The sequence below is a fragment of the Gastrolobium bilobum genome, unplaced genomic scaffold (genome assembly GCF_033153095.1).
Source record: "Gastrolobium bilobum isolate Gb01-03AN ecotype WA unplaced genomic scaffold, APGP_CSIRO_Gbil_v1 utg45536, whole genome shotgun sequence".
In the NCBI taxonomy this organism is placed as follows: Eukaryota; Viridiplantae; Streptophyta; class Magnoliopsida; order Fabales; family Fabaceae; genus Gastrolobium; species Gastrolobium bilobum.
In genome coordinates, this window is record NW_026896177.1 from 123,035 (window position 1) to 138,845 (window position 15,811).

The 15,811-nt window shown below is 34.5% G+C and overlaps 2 protein-coding genes and 1 long non-coding RNA gene across 4 annotated transcripts; all 3 read left to right on the forward strand.

Moving 5' to 3' along the window:
• The first annotated feature begins 1,038 nt into the window (after positions 1–1,038).
• On the forward strand, positions 1,039–4,215 carry LOC133298119 (uncharacterized). Of its 2 annotated transcripts, none has more exons than XR_009749738.1 (5): positions 1,039–1,252; positions 1,504–1,635; positions 2,383–2,433; positions 2,545–3,410; positions 3,852–4,215. It is a non-coding gene; the product is annotated as an uncharacterized LOC133298119 (long non-coding RNA). The 2 variants fall into 2 exon arrangements; XR_009749739.1 differs by having other exon boundaries at positions 3,337–3,410.
• A 1,380-nt stretch (positions 4,216–5,595) lies between these two features.
• LOC133298113 (amino acid transporter AVT1D) lies at positions 5,596–9,893 on the forward strand. Its single transcript, XM_061497347.1, has 11 exons — positions 5,596–5,780; positions 6,813–7,102; positions 7,209–7,423; positions 7,528–7,551; positions 7,650–7,830; positions 8,179–8,398; positions 8,513–8,648; positions 8,813–8,978; positions 9,199–9,242; positions 9,643–9,705; positions 9,798–9,893. Exons 1-11 carry the CDS (start codon positions 5,596–5,598, stop codon positions 9,891–9,893), a joined length of 1,620 nt encoding a protein of 539 aa, XP_061353331.1.
• A 3,676-nt stretch (positions 9,894–13,569) lies between these two features.
• On the forward strand, positions 13,570–14,952 carry LOC133298121 (aspartic proteinase PCS1-like). Its single transcript, XM_061497358.1, has one exon. The coding sequence runs from the start codon at positions 13,570–13,572 to the stop codon at positions 14,950–14,952; it is 1,383 nt and encodes a 460-aa protein (XP_061353342.1).
• Positions 14,953–15,811: the final 859 nt, after the last annotated feature.

Here is a 15,811-nt window from a genome sequence, read left to right on the forward strand (position 1 = left end):
CACATGTAGGTTGTGAATTCAATTATGAGTTAATGATTTTAATTATAATATTGAAGAATAATTATAAGAAAAGTAGAAAAAAAAAGAATTAAAGTCTCATTTGGTAAAAAAAAGGTGTTAAAATGATAGTTAAGGAGTAAAAATGTGAGTAGAAAAAATTACCCAAAAGTTAAAAGTAAAAATAGAAACATGACTAGAAAAATATTCTAGTCCATTTGGTAAAACTTGGTAATGAATAGAGGTGACTAGATAGATAAGTTTTTACCTAGTTAAATTTCACTTAACCTATGTAAGTGAAAAGTTTCAATAACTTTACTATTCCTCTTCGTGTTCCACTGATCGACAAAGAGTAAAAAATGATAAAAAGAGATTTTGCGTAAAAATCTTCCAAAATTCATAGAGAGAGTTAGGAACCTTCAAATCACTTCGTTCCAAAGCCAAACTTGTGAGAAATTTCGAGGGGAACACATTGGTACCCATATTTTCGTGTGGAGTTCACTGCAGAGAGAGAGAGTTCTTCCTCCCCTAAGATTTTGGATTTCATGAAAAATGAAGAATTTTGATGAAGCTTGAGGCCATGGGAGCTTGAAGTAAGCTTTCCTCTTCATTCTTGGGCACATTACGTTAAAGAATCACCTCTCTTTTCTTGTTTCCATGAAATTTCAAGAATTCTAGGTTTTGTGATGAATAATGCACAAAAATTTGATGGTATGGATAGTTAGAGAGTGAATTGGATATAGTTTCCTTTGTTAAATATGCTTAGTATGGGTGAAACTGGGCCAGGCCGGCCCACAAGGGCCTAGAGCCTGGCCCATTAGTGGCCTGGCCTGGCTCGGCCTTTTTACTTGGCAGGTTGGACTTGGGCTGGTGTAAAAGTTTGATTACATAATTGGGCCAGAGTGTTAATGTAATAGCCTGGCCCATGAGCCTCCAGGCTGGCCTAATTGTTCACCCTCGGTTTTTTATCATAGCCCACAAGAAGACTAAAGTGAAGAGGGACTCTTACTCAAATTGTTTGTCCTTACACGGTGTCTACTTTGCTCCACCAAACCTTTTTAGGTTTCGTTTTTCTAATCTTAGATTGGTGGGAATTGCAGCTGCAGACTGACTCCAATTGGGGATGCCATTTCCAGAATCTGAGTTTCATTTCAACCTCCTAATTTAATCTTAGTTGATTCACCACTCTCGCAATCTCCAGTCACGCATTCTCCCTTTCTCCCTGACCTCGAATCTTGTGCATGTGCAGCTCCAGGTGCGTTCTCCCCTCCCTCTCTCATCGCATTATGGTTCCTCTTTGTACTTTGAACGTTTTACTGTGTGTGGGTCTTTGGCTTAATTTTTTGTAGATCCAAACCTTCAACTCCATCACTTTTCTCCCTGTTTTGCATAATAATAAACATAGATGAAGAGCAAGTAATTACATGGTAGATTAGATTTTTTTCAGAAAAAAATCTAAATTAGCAGTCAGAGTTCTGGAGTTTCATTGCTAATTTCTAGTTGCAGGGGGGAAAATTAATTTCTGGTTGTTTGAACTAACGAGGTTTTGTTGCGCGTTGCTTTCTCTGCATTGTATTGTATTCCATGGAGGAATCTTACACCGGCCTTCCCACTAGCCACTTGCTCGGTTCAGATCCTGTGAGCTTCTTTCGTTTTTCCTTTCTTTAATCGTTTATTTATGCAATTCATATGCCATTATTGCTTTAATTTATTCCTTGCATGCTTGATCATCTGTACAGAAAATTGATCTAATACTTTTTTTTAGGAATTAAAGTCATTGAAGAAAAAATAAAATAAAATTGTGGAAAGAGAAGATGAACTTCAGTTTAGCTTTCGTTTCTGATGTTAGTTAGTGTCATTTTGATGGAAATGTCAGTTCTCCACTTGGAGTAGGACCACTGCTATAAGTAACAGTGGTTCAGATTATTAGGAAAGTATTAAAGAGATTAGTAAATCATGTAATGATAAAATGGCAAAAGCAGCAAACTCATTTATGTTATAAGTAGGAGAACTTGCACTTCCTGCATCCTTATTAACTCTGTTAAATATGCTTATGGTATGATTCTACATTAAAATTTCTTTAAAAATATTCTTGAATCCATGCTTTATTTAAAATAATTTTCCATGATTAATTTCTAGCTTAATGATATTGATCTAAGTGAAAGAAGTTATCTAAGGAAGAAAGACTAAAGCATTCTACGATTTGTGTCAATTTATATATAGAACAAAATATGATAAATGAAAATGGGCTGTATAATGACATATCTATGTTAAATTAAGGTTATTTGTCATATGAAAAGTCTCTTATTGCAACAGTACATATATTATTTGTCTTAATTATATTCGATTAAATTTTAATTGAACTTTGACTTTATTTTTATGTAGGAGGAACTAACATTTCAACATGTGAGATTGCCTATGTGAATCTATTAAAAGGTTTTTTTGTTTCTTAATCTTGGTTTTTTTGTTTCTATTCTTTATTCTTGTTTTTTTTCTACATTTACAAATTATTTGCCAACTTATGTAGCCTTGGAATTGTATTTGCAGGGGAGAGAAGATGAAGATAATTTTTTGGCTACTCTTGTAGTCATCATGATGTGTTTGTTGCATTCATAAAGTTATTTTAATTTACATAATATGGATTGACTTGTTAGATCTGATGAAATATATGTTATTTAGTTTGAGCATTTTGCTTTTTGACAATGACTTAAATGCAGATTGTGATGAGTTATTGTTGTGATTCATGGTTCTGTTTGGACGTTAAAATTGTGATTTTTGTTTTAACAATAGAATTTGAGTATTTTGTGGAGTTGATTCATGGTCTGCTTGGAAGTTAAAAATTAACAGGCCAATGGGCCGGGCCAGGCCATTTATTTTTTTTATAAATGGGCCAAGACAGGCTAACAGTTAGACTCATACTATGCTATTGGGCCGGGCCAAATTGAAAGTTTTTGACATAGGCTTGGGCTTTACGGGGCAAAGCTCGGCCCAGCCCAGCCCACTTTCACCCCTAATGCTTAGGATTGCTTCTTGATAAATGACAAAAAAAAGAAAAGAAATCACTGTTTCGATCACTATAGAAAATCATGGTTTTTTACTATATGTCAATTTCGAAAATTAAATGGTATGAGTAGTTGGAAGGTGATTTGTATGCGAGTTCCTTTGTTAAATATGATTGGGATTGGTTCTCGTAAAAGGAAAAATTATGAAATTGCCATTTAGAACACTTTGATAAATTAGACTAAAAATCAAGTGCAGGTGTCTTGTATATGTAGTCTTCAAAATTGAATGTGGTAGACTAGTATATATGTACTGATTGTCTTCACATATTTGGAATAGGCTGTGATATTGTGAGAGATTATGGTTATGACCCCTTGGATACAAGGAGTGCATTAGAGGACAATGCTTGACAGGTAAGCTTTTGGTCCTTGGGGTTAATCCCTCGTTTGTTCCACTAGGCTCCGAGGGAGGATGGTACTTTTATATAGTATGTGGATATGAATGTTATATGTTGCATATATATGTATGTATGTTTGTGTGCCATACAAGATGATATTTTTTTGTGTGAGGCATAAGACAGTGTTTCCTTATGCATAGTATGAGACAGTGTTTCCTCATACGGTATGTTGCAAGACGGTGTTTCCTTGCGTAATACATACTTGTTATATTCTCTGGCTAGTAGGATTTATTATTTGCACACTAGATTGTCATACATATTCTGATGCATGCATGGATATTTTATGTACAATGATTATACCGGAAGTGCGCTTAGGGGTGGAAGAGCCCTCCTAGGATCTTGGTTTACTGAGGTAATTATATTATCTCACCTCGCATTATGGGAATTACCATTTCAGGTACATGAGCTGATGATGCTGAGGCATCGCATAACAAGAAGCCAGAAGAGAGATATCACCTGACCTGATAGTCAGGATTAACTTGTCGTTTTGATATATACTTGGCAGGGTCCTATTTTGGATATGTATATATTCTATGTTATTTTTTTGGAGAGCATAGAGAGTGTCAATGTCATGTCAATAGTCTGTACATGCTGTTAGTGATGCATGCTTAGGTCTATGTTACTTATTTAATTGCATCTCTTTTGTTTATTTGATGTAATTATATAAGTAACATCATTGACATTATTTTGAGACAGTATGATTATGAGATAGCCTAGGCCATGGATAGTTGGGCAATATGTTTTATCTATGTTGTGGTATGCCTGGATTATATTAAACTGTCAATCGAGTTGAGATTATCATGGTGGAAATTATCTCCAGTGGTTCAAAATATAGATGAAATGTTGTCTGCTTTATTTTGGTAATGGAAGTGAAAAAGTTTGCAATACATAAAGAAAAAGAGAAAATTTATTCAGTTAGCTTTCACATTAATTATGTTGAGCATGCTGCACTTACTATCATATGAATGTTAATTAACCGGCTACTGACAGAGTGTTACAACCCTCTAGCGAACTATGAGAGAGAATGCCAAATGCATTTGGTATTTAATGTGAAATAAAAAATATAATATAAAATATGAAAGTACCAAAAGCGTTTCCCATAAAGTAATTGAAGATGATGTTGAATAGCAAAAGCAATTTAATGATAAAAAGCAGAAACACGTTGTATCTGTCATTTTCACTCATAGTTTGCTAGAAGGTACAACGAACTTGGGAGAGGCTGACACGTGTTTTACTTTTGTTCAGAGGAGACTGGCATTATTTATCACCTAGTTCGCTAGTACCAGGAGCGAACAAGGTTGCCACAAAAAACGTGACACGTCAACGGAGTTCGCTACCTAATATAGCAAACTTGCACGCGTGACATTTTAGGAAATTTTATTATTCGCGTGGAAGCTAAGCAATTTATTTATTTTTAGAGTAAATACCCTTTTTGGTCTTCAGCAAATTTCACGATGCCTGTTTTAGTCCCTAGCAAATAAAAAGGCCCATCGTGGTCCCTAAGAAATTCAAAATGGACCAATTTAGTTGAAATCGTGGTCCCTCACAAATTTAAAAAAGACCCATATTAGTCCCTAGAAAGACTAAAATGTGTCCATTTTGAATTTCTTAAGGACCACGATGGACCTTTTTATTTGCTAGGGACTAAAGTGAGCATCGTGAAATTTGATGAGGACCAAAAATGATATTTACTTTTTTTTTTTTTTTTTTTTTTTTTTAGTGGCAAATGGGTCAGTATTCCTTGTTCTTTGATTAACAAGAAAGTAATTAAGAGCGGCTCCAAACTCATGCATAACAAATTCTTAATTGCTCCTTTATGAGTTTATTTATTCAATCATAATTCTTACAAAAACAAAAACGTTAAATTTGGACACCTCAACTGTCTGTCACATATAGTTTCCTATAATTAATATTACAAGCTGTCACATCCATCATGTAACTAAAAATCCTGAACGCAAACAACGTTGTACAAAGCAACCTCATCATTCGTGTTTTTTCTTAGAATTCAGTTCCAAGAGAATCATAATATTATTGTTTTCTTTTTCTCTTTATGCTTTTAATATACGTTAAGAGCAAAGGAAAATATATAACCCTACAACCTCTCAAAAGGGTGTGTGGCTTTGCCATGCAGAGAGGAGAAGATGAAGCTAGATGAGGATCTGGGTCCTGATCGGGAGGATGATTTTCAAACTGATGATGAAGAAAACCAGGCAGATAGGGTGTTTGAAACTTTGGATGATGATGATACCGAGTCAGATAACTCACCTCCTTCACGAAATTTGTCCAACGAGGCTGCCATTAGTCCCACATGGCCACAAAGTTATTGGTAAAATCACCCTTCATTTGTTTATAATCTTTGTTGTTTGAGTTTTTGTTTTGTTTTTTTGGGAGAACTTATATATGTCATCACTTCCACTTTCTGTTTTTCATCTATTATAATTTGCCTTTTGTTTTTTTTTTGACTTTTGGCCTTTGATTTGCATTGGTCTATTTGTCAGTTTCAGAAACAAATCACTGCCCATATTAACATAAAAACGTGTTGGTCTTAGAGCTTCTACTTTTTGTGTAATTCATGCATGGTTATGGTCGCCAGCAATTGAGAATTCGTAGGAAAATAAATCTGAATATGAGTATGCATTTGAACAGATTTTAATGCATGATCATACACACATAGAAGTTCACTGTTTCATAATGATATATATGACATGAATTTTCATGCACTTTGGTAAGTATTAATATAAAACTACAGTTAGGGGAGTAAGTTGGTACTCATTAAAAAATGGTTATGGATTCGCTACAATTTAAATACAAAATTTTTTTGTTTCTATACACCGGAAAAGTGGGAACACCAACCAAAATGCTACTGTTCACCAAGTTTTTTACCTAAATGCCACGCGAACAGTGTTATTTTCCAATCTGCCACGGGGGCAAGTTCGCTACCCGGTGTAGCGAACTCGGTTTGCTGACGTGTCACGTTTCTAGTGGATAACAAGTACCAAGTTAAAAAAAAAAAAAAAAAAAGTATGAAGGTCGCTACATTGGGTAGCGAACTTGGTTACCCCGTGTAGCGAATTTGGTGTCCACTAAAAACATGACACGTCAGCAAACCGAGTTCGCTACACTGGGTAGCGAACTTGCCCCGTGGCAGATTGGGAAATAACACTGTTCGCATGGCATTTAGGTAAAAAACTTGGTGAACAATGACATTTTGCTCACTGTTCCGGAAAAGTGCTGTAACAAAATTCTAAACAGAACAGAACAAGTAAGTAATTAATGTGATTGAAATTGAAAGAAACAGATTGTTTATAAGCAACAATATACTAAATCCTTTTTCTTTTTCTTTTTTCATTATGTGCAGGCAATCTATGGACATGTTAACTAGTGTAACACCACCCGGAATTACTTTCCTAAGGAGAATTGGTTCAAAAGGGAGAAGTAGCTCTCTCTCTACAGCATTCCAGCGACCTCAGGAATATCAAGATGATTCTTCATTGATTATACCTCTTGTTTCCGAGACAAGTTCATCCAAACAAGAGGAACCAACCTCAACACACGTGCCATCACTTGTATCTAGCTGTACAAAATTTTCTGCTAGTGAATTGCCACCACCACAGCAGCAATGTTCATTTGCACAATCAGTATTAAATGGTGAATATAATCTTCATTCTACAAATTTTCATCTCCATATAATCACTAATATATATCTTACACAATACACGCTAAATTTTTTATATAAATCTTGTTTTCTATGTAGGAACCAATATATTATGTGGGATAGGAATTGTTACCATTCCATATGCAGTAAAAGAAGGAGGGTGGTTAAGCCTTATATTACTTCTACTGTTTTCTATCATTTGCTGTTATACTGGAATTTTATTGAAGAGATGTTTAGAAAGCCACCCTGGACTCAAAACCTATCCAGATATTGGCCAAGCTGCTTTTGGATTTGCTGGTCGCCTAGGGATTGCGGTGAGTATCAAATAATGATTTCAATAGGCATATACAATAATTGTTGTGTGTGCATGCATGAATATAGAGGGAAAACTAACAACTATCATTGTGTCCAAATGCAGATCATTTTGTACATGGAACTGTTTGTAAGTGCAAGAATTTGATCTATTTGAAATTGTTTATATTCTTTGGTTCTATTGATTCCCATATGTACTGAAAGGTGAATAGCTCTTATAATGTGTAGGCTGCTTGTGTTGAGTATATAATACTAATCAGTGATAACCTCTCGTCATTGTTTCCTAACACCCACATGAGATTTGCTGGGACTGATTTTGGAACTCATCAAACTTTTGCAATCACAGCAGCTGTTCTTGTTCTACCAACAGTTTGGCTGAAAAATCTAAGCCTGCTTTCTTATATTTCAGGTTTATTGATCACCATTATATGTTATTTTACAAGGGTTTAGTGTGTGTCATTTAAAAAAGGACACAAGTTGTGTCTTTTTAGCGACTTACATAAAGTATGACTGGTCATATTTTATATAAATCTGAAAAGTTACTTTTTTTCACTTTACACGTCAGCGATGTGACTGGGGAGAGAGAGAAAAAAAGCAACTTTTCATATTTACACAAAGTATGACCGGTCATACTTTGTGTAAATCACCTAAAAGGACACAAAGTATGTCCTTTAAAATGATACTTCTTTTTCCCTATTTTACAATTTCTATCTTTCAATTTTAGCTGCTAATTAACAATAGTTACCTTTGTGCTCAGCTGGAGGAATATTTGCAACAATACTTATTGCATTTTGCTTGTTTTGGGTTGGGGAGATACAACAAGTTGGATTTAAGCCAGGAGGAAAAGTTTTAGACATGGAAAACATATCTGTCTCAATTGGTCTCTATGCTTTTGGCTTTGCTGGCCATGCAGTTTTTCCAAACGTCTACTCTTCCATGAAGGAACCATCAAAATTCCCATCAGTTCTGTATGCCAGGTAAGCAGAAACCCCACCATTATTCAAATTGGTATATTTTGTTTTTGATTTACAATCAAATATTATAGTAGTTTTGGTTGAGAGAATTGTTAATTTTTTTTTTCCCTTCTGCAGCTTTGCCTTTTGTCTTGTTATGTACATGAGTGTAGGAACAATTGGCTATTTAACGTTTGGTGACTCAGTTGAATCTCAGTTTCCCTTAAACATGCCAAAGGAATTATATGCATCCAAAATCGCTACCTGGACAACTGTAAGAAAGAAAAATTAATCTTCTTTGTTGTCTTTTAGAAAATAGCAAATGATTGAAGGTAGTTAGGTTCCTAGGTTCAATAAAAGAACGCTTTCAGTTCCACTCTAAAATTAATTTATGTTTGCTTAATGACATTTTTTTTAACAAATTTATTTGTTTTATAGGTTGTGACTCCACTGGCAAAATATGCCTTAACATTATTGCCTATTGCATTGAGCATAGAGGAACTCGCCCCTTCTCCTAGACTAAGAAGTCATGCTACTTCTGTTCTTGTCAGAACAGTTTTAGTGATTTCAAGTTTAGTTGTAGCACTCTTTGTTCCATATTTTGGTAAGTATTTACATACTACTACTACTACTACCTTTTTGCATGGCTTTTCTGTATTTGTTTCTTCTTTTTGTGGCTTTTGGAGGGACACTTTCATTCCAAGATACACAATATTGGGGGCTAAGGAAAGGGGAGGTTCATGTAAAAAATGAAACCATTCAAGTAACATTATAGAGCACTAATTTGTGTTGTTTGATGATCTGTTCTTTCAAATTTACTGCAGGTTCTTTGATGGCACTAATTGGTTCTTTTATGTCAATGTTAATTGTAAGTACTCTGTTCGTGTTCACTCTTGTTTGGGAAAAAGAAGTATCCTTTTAAAGGATACAAGCTTGTGTCCTTTTAGGTGATTTACACAAAGTCTGATCAGTAAAACTGTGTAAATCTGAAAAAAAAAAAAAAAATTCTCTCTCCCCAATCACATCGTTAACATGTAAAGTAAAAAAAAAAAGCTTTTCAGATTTACAGAAAATCTTACTGGTCATATTTTGTTAAATCACTAAAAGGACACAACTTGTGTCCTTTTAAAGAACATCGACTGAACGTATTTGTTTGTCATGTTTTCGCGACACAACTAGTTTGGGATAAACACAATGTTGACATTGACATTTGTCATGTTTCGTGATAGGCACTTATTTTTTTGTTTTATTTTTTGATACAATGATAGGCACTTATTTATCCTTGTGCATGTTATCTCAAGCTACATAGTGGCAGATTATCAAAAGTGCAGGTAGAAAGTTAACTCTCCTTTCAAATCATTCATAAACATTTTAATATTCTAAGACTAATTTTATGGTATGTTACTTAAATTTTGATTTTCAGATAACAAGTTGCGTTTTGATTATTATTGTGGGGGCGGTATGTGCTTTTGTTGGAACACATTCAGCTGTTGCAAGAATATTTGGCGATGGGGACTGACTGATACAATGGTCTTTTTCATCTAAAATTCTAATTTTCTTGGTTTGTGTCATATATTTAGACTTTTCTAGATTGTTACAATGATCTTTTCCATCTAAAACTCTCTCATTTTCTGGGTTTGTGTTACATATTTATACTTCTGTAGATATTTACAAGTCTGGATTTTTAGTTGTGTTTATATTTTCTGGTTTGAACCAACTATAGTGGATGTGTAAGCATAAGAAAAGGATTATGACCCATGTTTTTAGTAATTGGTTGTACTGAGTTGAGATGAACTATACCTGTTTGTTTGTAATATGTCTACGAATTGTACTCTATTTCTGATGAAAATTAATATCAATAGCAGAAGCTTCTACCAATCTAGTTCTCTGCTTTGTATACAGTTTTGTCTAAGTTAGTTCTACAAGTTTTATTAAATTTCTGATGTACAGCGTAATATTAACTGTTAAAATCACATGAGATGAACCAACAAAGAAGAAACTTGCTGGTGCAATATTTATAGTAAATTACCTATGGACTTAGGTCCAAGACAAAATATGTTTTGTGGTAAGATCATGGTAACAAGTCTCACTTCAATAATAAATCATAAAAAAATTTAAGGTCTTAAGTACCCCATTTTTTATAATGTGAAACTTACTTTTTCATGCTCTATTATTATAATTTTTTGGTCAATTTTTGGCTTTTTAATAAGAGTTTAGTGTATGTCATTTAAAGGACACAAGTTTTGTTCTTTTAGTGACTTACACAGAGTATGACTGGTCATACTCTGTGTAATTCTGAAAAGTTACTTTTTTTTCAATTTACACGTCAGCGATGTGACTGAGGAGAGAGAAAAAAAGTAACTTTTCAAATTTACACAAAGTATGACCGGTTATACTTTGTATAAATCATCTAAAATGACACAACTTATGTCCTTTTAAATGATACTTTTTTTCCCTTTTAATAATTGTAAATAACTAGATATTTTTATCAACTTGAAATGTGGAAGTAAAATTTGGTTACCATTTCTGAAATGAGGCAAGAAAAAATGACCTTAAGCCAAATGCTGTGACAGACAAATAATAAGATGGAATTGGAACTTATTTTGAAAATGGATTGGTCCCTGAACCATGAGGCTGTGTCCTAAAGCAATACAACACAACATGTGCTGCAGCATTAAACATTAGTTGGCATCACCGACAAATGGGAAAGAGGAATCCAATAGGGGCCACGTGATCATCTGATTGACTACTTCGTACCTAGTTCAATGTTGCTAGTATGTCATTCTTGTCCCTCAAATTTGTTCAGGGTTTAGACTTATTGTAGCTTAGTGCTACATCCTATCTTAGCGCTCATTTTGGTTTCATCATGAAATCATCTATTTGGTTTGTATTTTTTTCAAATCCGATTCGATCTGATCCAATTTTTTTCAGTTTTGGATTGGATCAATTTTTAATTTTTTGAAAATCTTAAAATTTATTTCATGATTATTGTGCAAATAATATCTTTTGTATATATTGACTTTGTAATTTTTTTTTTGAAATACAAAAGCTTTAGTAAAAGATAATACAGTTTTGTTTTTTGAGCAATGGGATATGAAGCTCTACACAGATGAAATTTTGTTGATGAAATGTGACTAGATTTTTCCTTGGGTTTAGTTGATGGGTTAATGGATCTTGGGTTTAGAAATTTTTAGGCTATGATCACGGAAAAACCTAAGTAGGTAGAAGAGAATTAATATATTAAATCAGTTTGGATTGGATCGGTTTTCATCAACCAATCCGAAAATCAATCCAATCCAATTAAAATTTGCGATTTTTTTTTTTAATTTTCAATTTTTCGATTTTCGATTTATTCGATTATCGATTTTTCGATTCGATCACCGCGGTTTGAATCGGTTTGATGAAGAGTCTGCTAAGTAGAGTTTTGTTTGATGCATTCGGAGATTGAGCACTATAATGAAAACACTATAATTAAAATCGAAATGTCTCCCTGAATGTATTCATTAACAAATATTTAACAAGTATATCTAAAAGTTTAGTGTAAAACATCTAAGAAAAAAAAAATCCATACTGTATGGATGCTTCTTTCCTAAGAATTAGTAGGTTCAATACAAAGCCTCATTGTAGAACTTTCGTGTATAAAGGACCACATCATAAGAATAATATTTAATAGAGCTGAAAGTGAGATAAGCTGAACTTGTACTGAAAATGAAATAGACAACACATTTGTATTCAAACTCAAGCATATCTTACAGGAGTATACATTTTATTTTAAGAAGCAAACGAGAAGAACAATTTCTTAAACATCCATACATATCCTGATCAAGCAAAGCATCACGTGCTTTGCCTTGAGATAATTTCTTGGCATCTGCAACAACCAAGAAAAACTGCTTATGAAGCCATGCCTTTGACACAACACAAGTTCTTTTGCAATTATTCCCTAATAGAGTAAGCAAATCAGAAATTTTGCAACCGGGCACTATGCATTATGATGTTCATATAAGTACTGTATTGTAACTTCATAAGATGTTATTTGTCAAATCAATGGACTCTTAAACTAGGACCAATTGATTAAATATAATTTTCTAATTGAATTTTGGATGATTTGATTAATTTCTTTACTTATTTCTACCAATTTTCTACATAAAACCATGCAATCCATTTATTTAAATTGACCAAAGCATTCTCTTGACAAGATTTACCTTCAATATTTGCTAGAAAACTCTATCTAGCCCTTGTTATTTTCATACAATTAGACATCTAATAACTTTTCTGCTTAACTTGCTTCATCAAAAACAAAGATAGAAAAAAATTCCTTTTGAGCTAGGCTGCTTGATTAGGCAGCTTCATCAAAAACAAAGATAGAAAAAATTCCTTTTGAGCTAGGCTGCTTGATTAGGCAAGGTGGAACATTCTGTGATAGCATTAACATAGAGAAAAGAACCTTAATTTTTAGGTTTCCAAAATAGAAAAGAAGCCAATCTCAATTATTTGACAGTTTAACTACCATATGGTGGGGTTAAAGGCTTAAAGCTTGTAGTTAAATTTATAGGGCCATGATCTCATCTACAAGGAAGTGTTTAGCGGATCTGATTCATCATTAATTTCACCTAAATAAACTTGTTCCATAGCCTTCCACAAGTTCATAATAAGTAGACAATTTTGCTCCCACATATGACATGAACTGAACTCCCTATTCCCCTTTCTATAGACAACCTAACATGTATACCATTTAAGCCATGTCAACAACAGCTAATTATTATAAAGAAAGAGAAAAAGCAAACTCGAATCACTTCTTGAAACAGAGTCCAACAAAGAATAAAAACATATATCAGAAGAATGAATTCAAATCTAATATATATATACATAGATACGCCCTGACATACACTTACCAAACAGAAAACAAATGTTAGTTAAGTACTATGGTACAAGGTCCATGCAGAGTGTTGTGGTAGATCTCATCTCAACCCTTTCTCAGATCTTTTACTTGAGCAGAGGAAGAGAGAGTCTCTTACCTATAACACAAGGAATTTCCTACTTTTCCTTGTCCCCAAAATTTACTATACTTTCCACATAATTACACAAAATGTATCTTGTGAAAAAAGGCAAACCCCATAACCCTCTATTTAGCCTCTCCCAAACCAAAAACATAAAAAACAGTTTTTTATAAACTTTGCAACATTCAAAAAACCATGATGAGACCTCAAACCTCGTACACAAACCACACCATTTCCACAAACCCATATCTCAAACTTCTCATTTTGCTCATTCTACAAACTACCCTTGACATCAACCAGATCAATCATTACTACTCTGAGGCCAAGATGCTAGCTTTACCACTCAAATCACAAGTTATTCCATCTGGGTATCTCCCAAGACCACCCAATAAGCTTCGGTTTCACCACAATGTAAGCCTCACTGTCTCCATCACAGTTGGCAAACCTCCACAGAACGTGTCCATGGTCATTGACACAGGAAGCGAGCTTTCATGGCTTCACTGCAACAACACCACCACCACCACCAATTCCACCACCGCCCCTATCAGCCGGGTCTTACCCGACCCGTTTTTTAACCCGACCCGATCTTCCACCTTCTCACCCATCTCTTGCTCCTCACCCACCTGCACGATCCGGACCCGGGATTTCCCCATTCCCGCTTCCTGTGACTCCAACAACCTATGCCATGCCACTCTCTCGTACGCTGATTCTTCTTCCTCTGAAGGGGAGCTCGCTTCTGACACATTCGGGTTCGGGGGATCCGATAACCCGGGAATTGTATTCGGGTGCATGAACTCGAGCTATAGCAGCAACTCCGATGAAGACACCAACACAACCGGGTTAATGGGTATGAATCTCGGGTCACTGTCTTTAATTTCCCAGCTAAAGATACCCAAATTCTCGTACTGTATATCGGGTTCAGATTTCTCGGGCATTCTAATTCTCGGAGGGTCCAATTTCTCATGGGTCGGGTCATTGAACTACACACCATTGGTTCAAATCTCTACACCCTTACCCTACTTCGACCGGGCAGCATACACGGTTCGGCTCAAGGGAATCAAGGTTTCAAATAAGTTACTTAATATATCGGGTACCATATTTGTTCCGGATCATACCGGGTCGGGTCAGACCATGTTCGATTTAGGTACCCAATTCACGTTCTTACTTGGCCCGGTTTATAGTGCATTGAGAGGTGAGTTTTTGAGTCAAACAAATAATACCCTACGGGTATTGGATGATCCGAATTTTGTGTTTCAAATAGCAATAGATCTTTGTTACCGGGTACCCATGAACCAATCAAAATTACCCGAGTTACCAAGTGTTAGTTTAGTTTTTGAAGGGGCCGAGATGAGAGTTTCGGGTGAACAGCTTTTATATCGGGTACCGGGTCAGATCCGAGGGAATGATTCGGTTTATTGCTTCACATTTGGGAACTCGGATCTACTGGGTGTTGAAGCCTTCATCATTGGTCATTACCAACAACAGAACATGTGGGTGGAGTTTGATGTTGTGAAATCTAGGGTTGGTTTGGCTCATGCACATTGTGATTTGGTTGGCCAGAGAGTACTTGGTTTAAGGTAACTAGGCCCATATACTTGAGATTGGTGAGGTCCAAATTAGAGTTATTTCATTATATAAAGAATACAATATTAGGTCAACAACGTTTAAAGAACCCTGGGATCATTTAAGGGTGTGGTCCACTTCTTTCAATAAAAATGTGCATTTTCATCCAATGGAATTCAATAATATTAGAGAGGTAAAATTTGAAGAGAGTTTATAGAAAATATCAATTTCCTACTTTGCACATCCATCGTTCTAAATTTGAAAGAAATTTTGTTCTTTTGTCACATAAATTGCACTCGAGGTTAATAAATTGTCATGTTAAATAAATGAAGTTCTCTGTGAAATATTCTAGTCAATTTTTATTTTATTTTTAAAGGTCGCATTACAAAAATCTCCTTTATTATTTGACTCCTTATTTTTCATATACAGATAAGTTATATAAATATTTAAGTCTTTTGTGCATCTAAATGCAGTTGTTGCATTTGAATATTTTAGTGAAACCTAAAAGTCAAATAAGTAAGATATAAAACAACATATATATAATAAAAAAATTAAAAATGAAATGTAACTCAATTGGTTGAAAAATATAATTAACCAGAATCTTATTCACAAATTATAGTTTGAGAATGAGGCTTCTTTGGAAAGTCAAAAAATTCAAATGTTGTTAAAATAATCTATTTAGAAGTGTAATTCAATTAAAATATAATTAATCTCGAACTCTATATTAACTAAATTAGTTATTGAAAATGTTTTGGACCGATCTACTAGATTCATCATGGGGTCACTCTCATCCTGTACGAGTCTCTATATTTTCACTACCAAAAAAATTCTCTTTTACACGATTACACCTAACCCCAGTGCATACATGCCTCACACT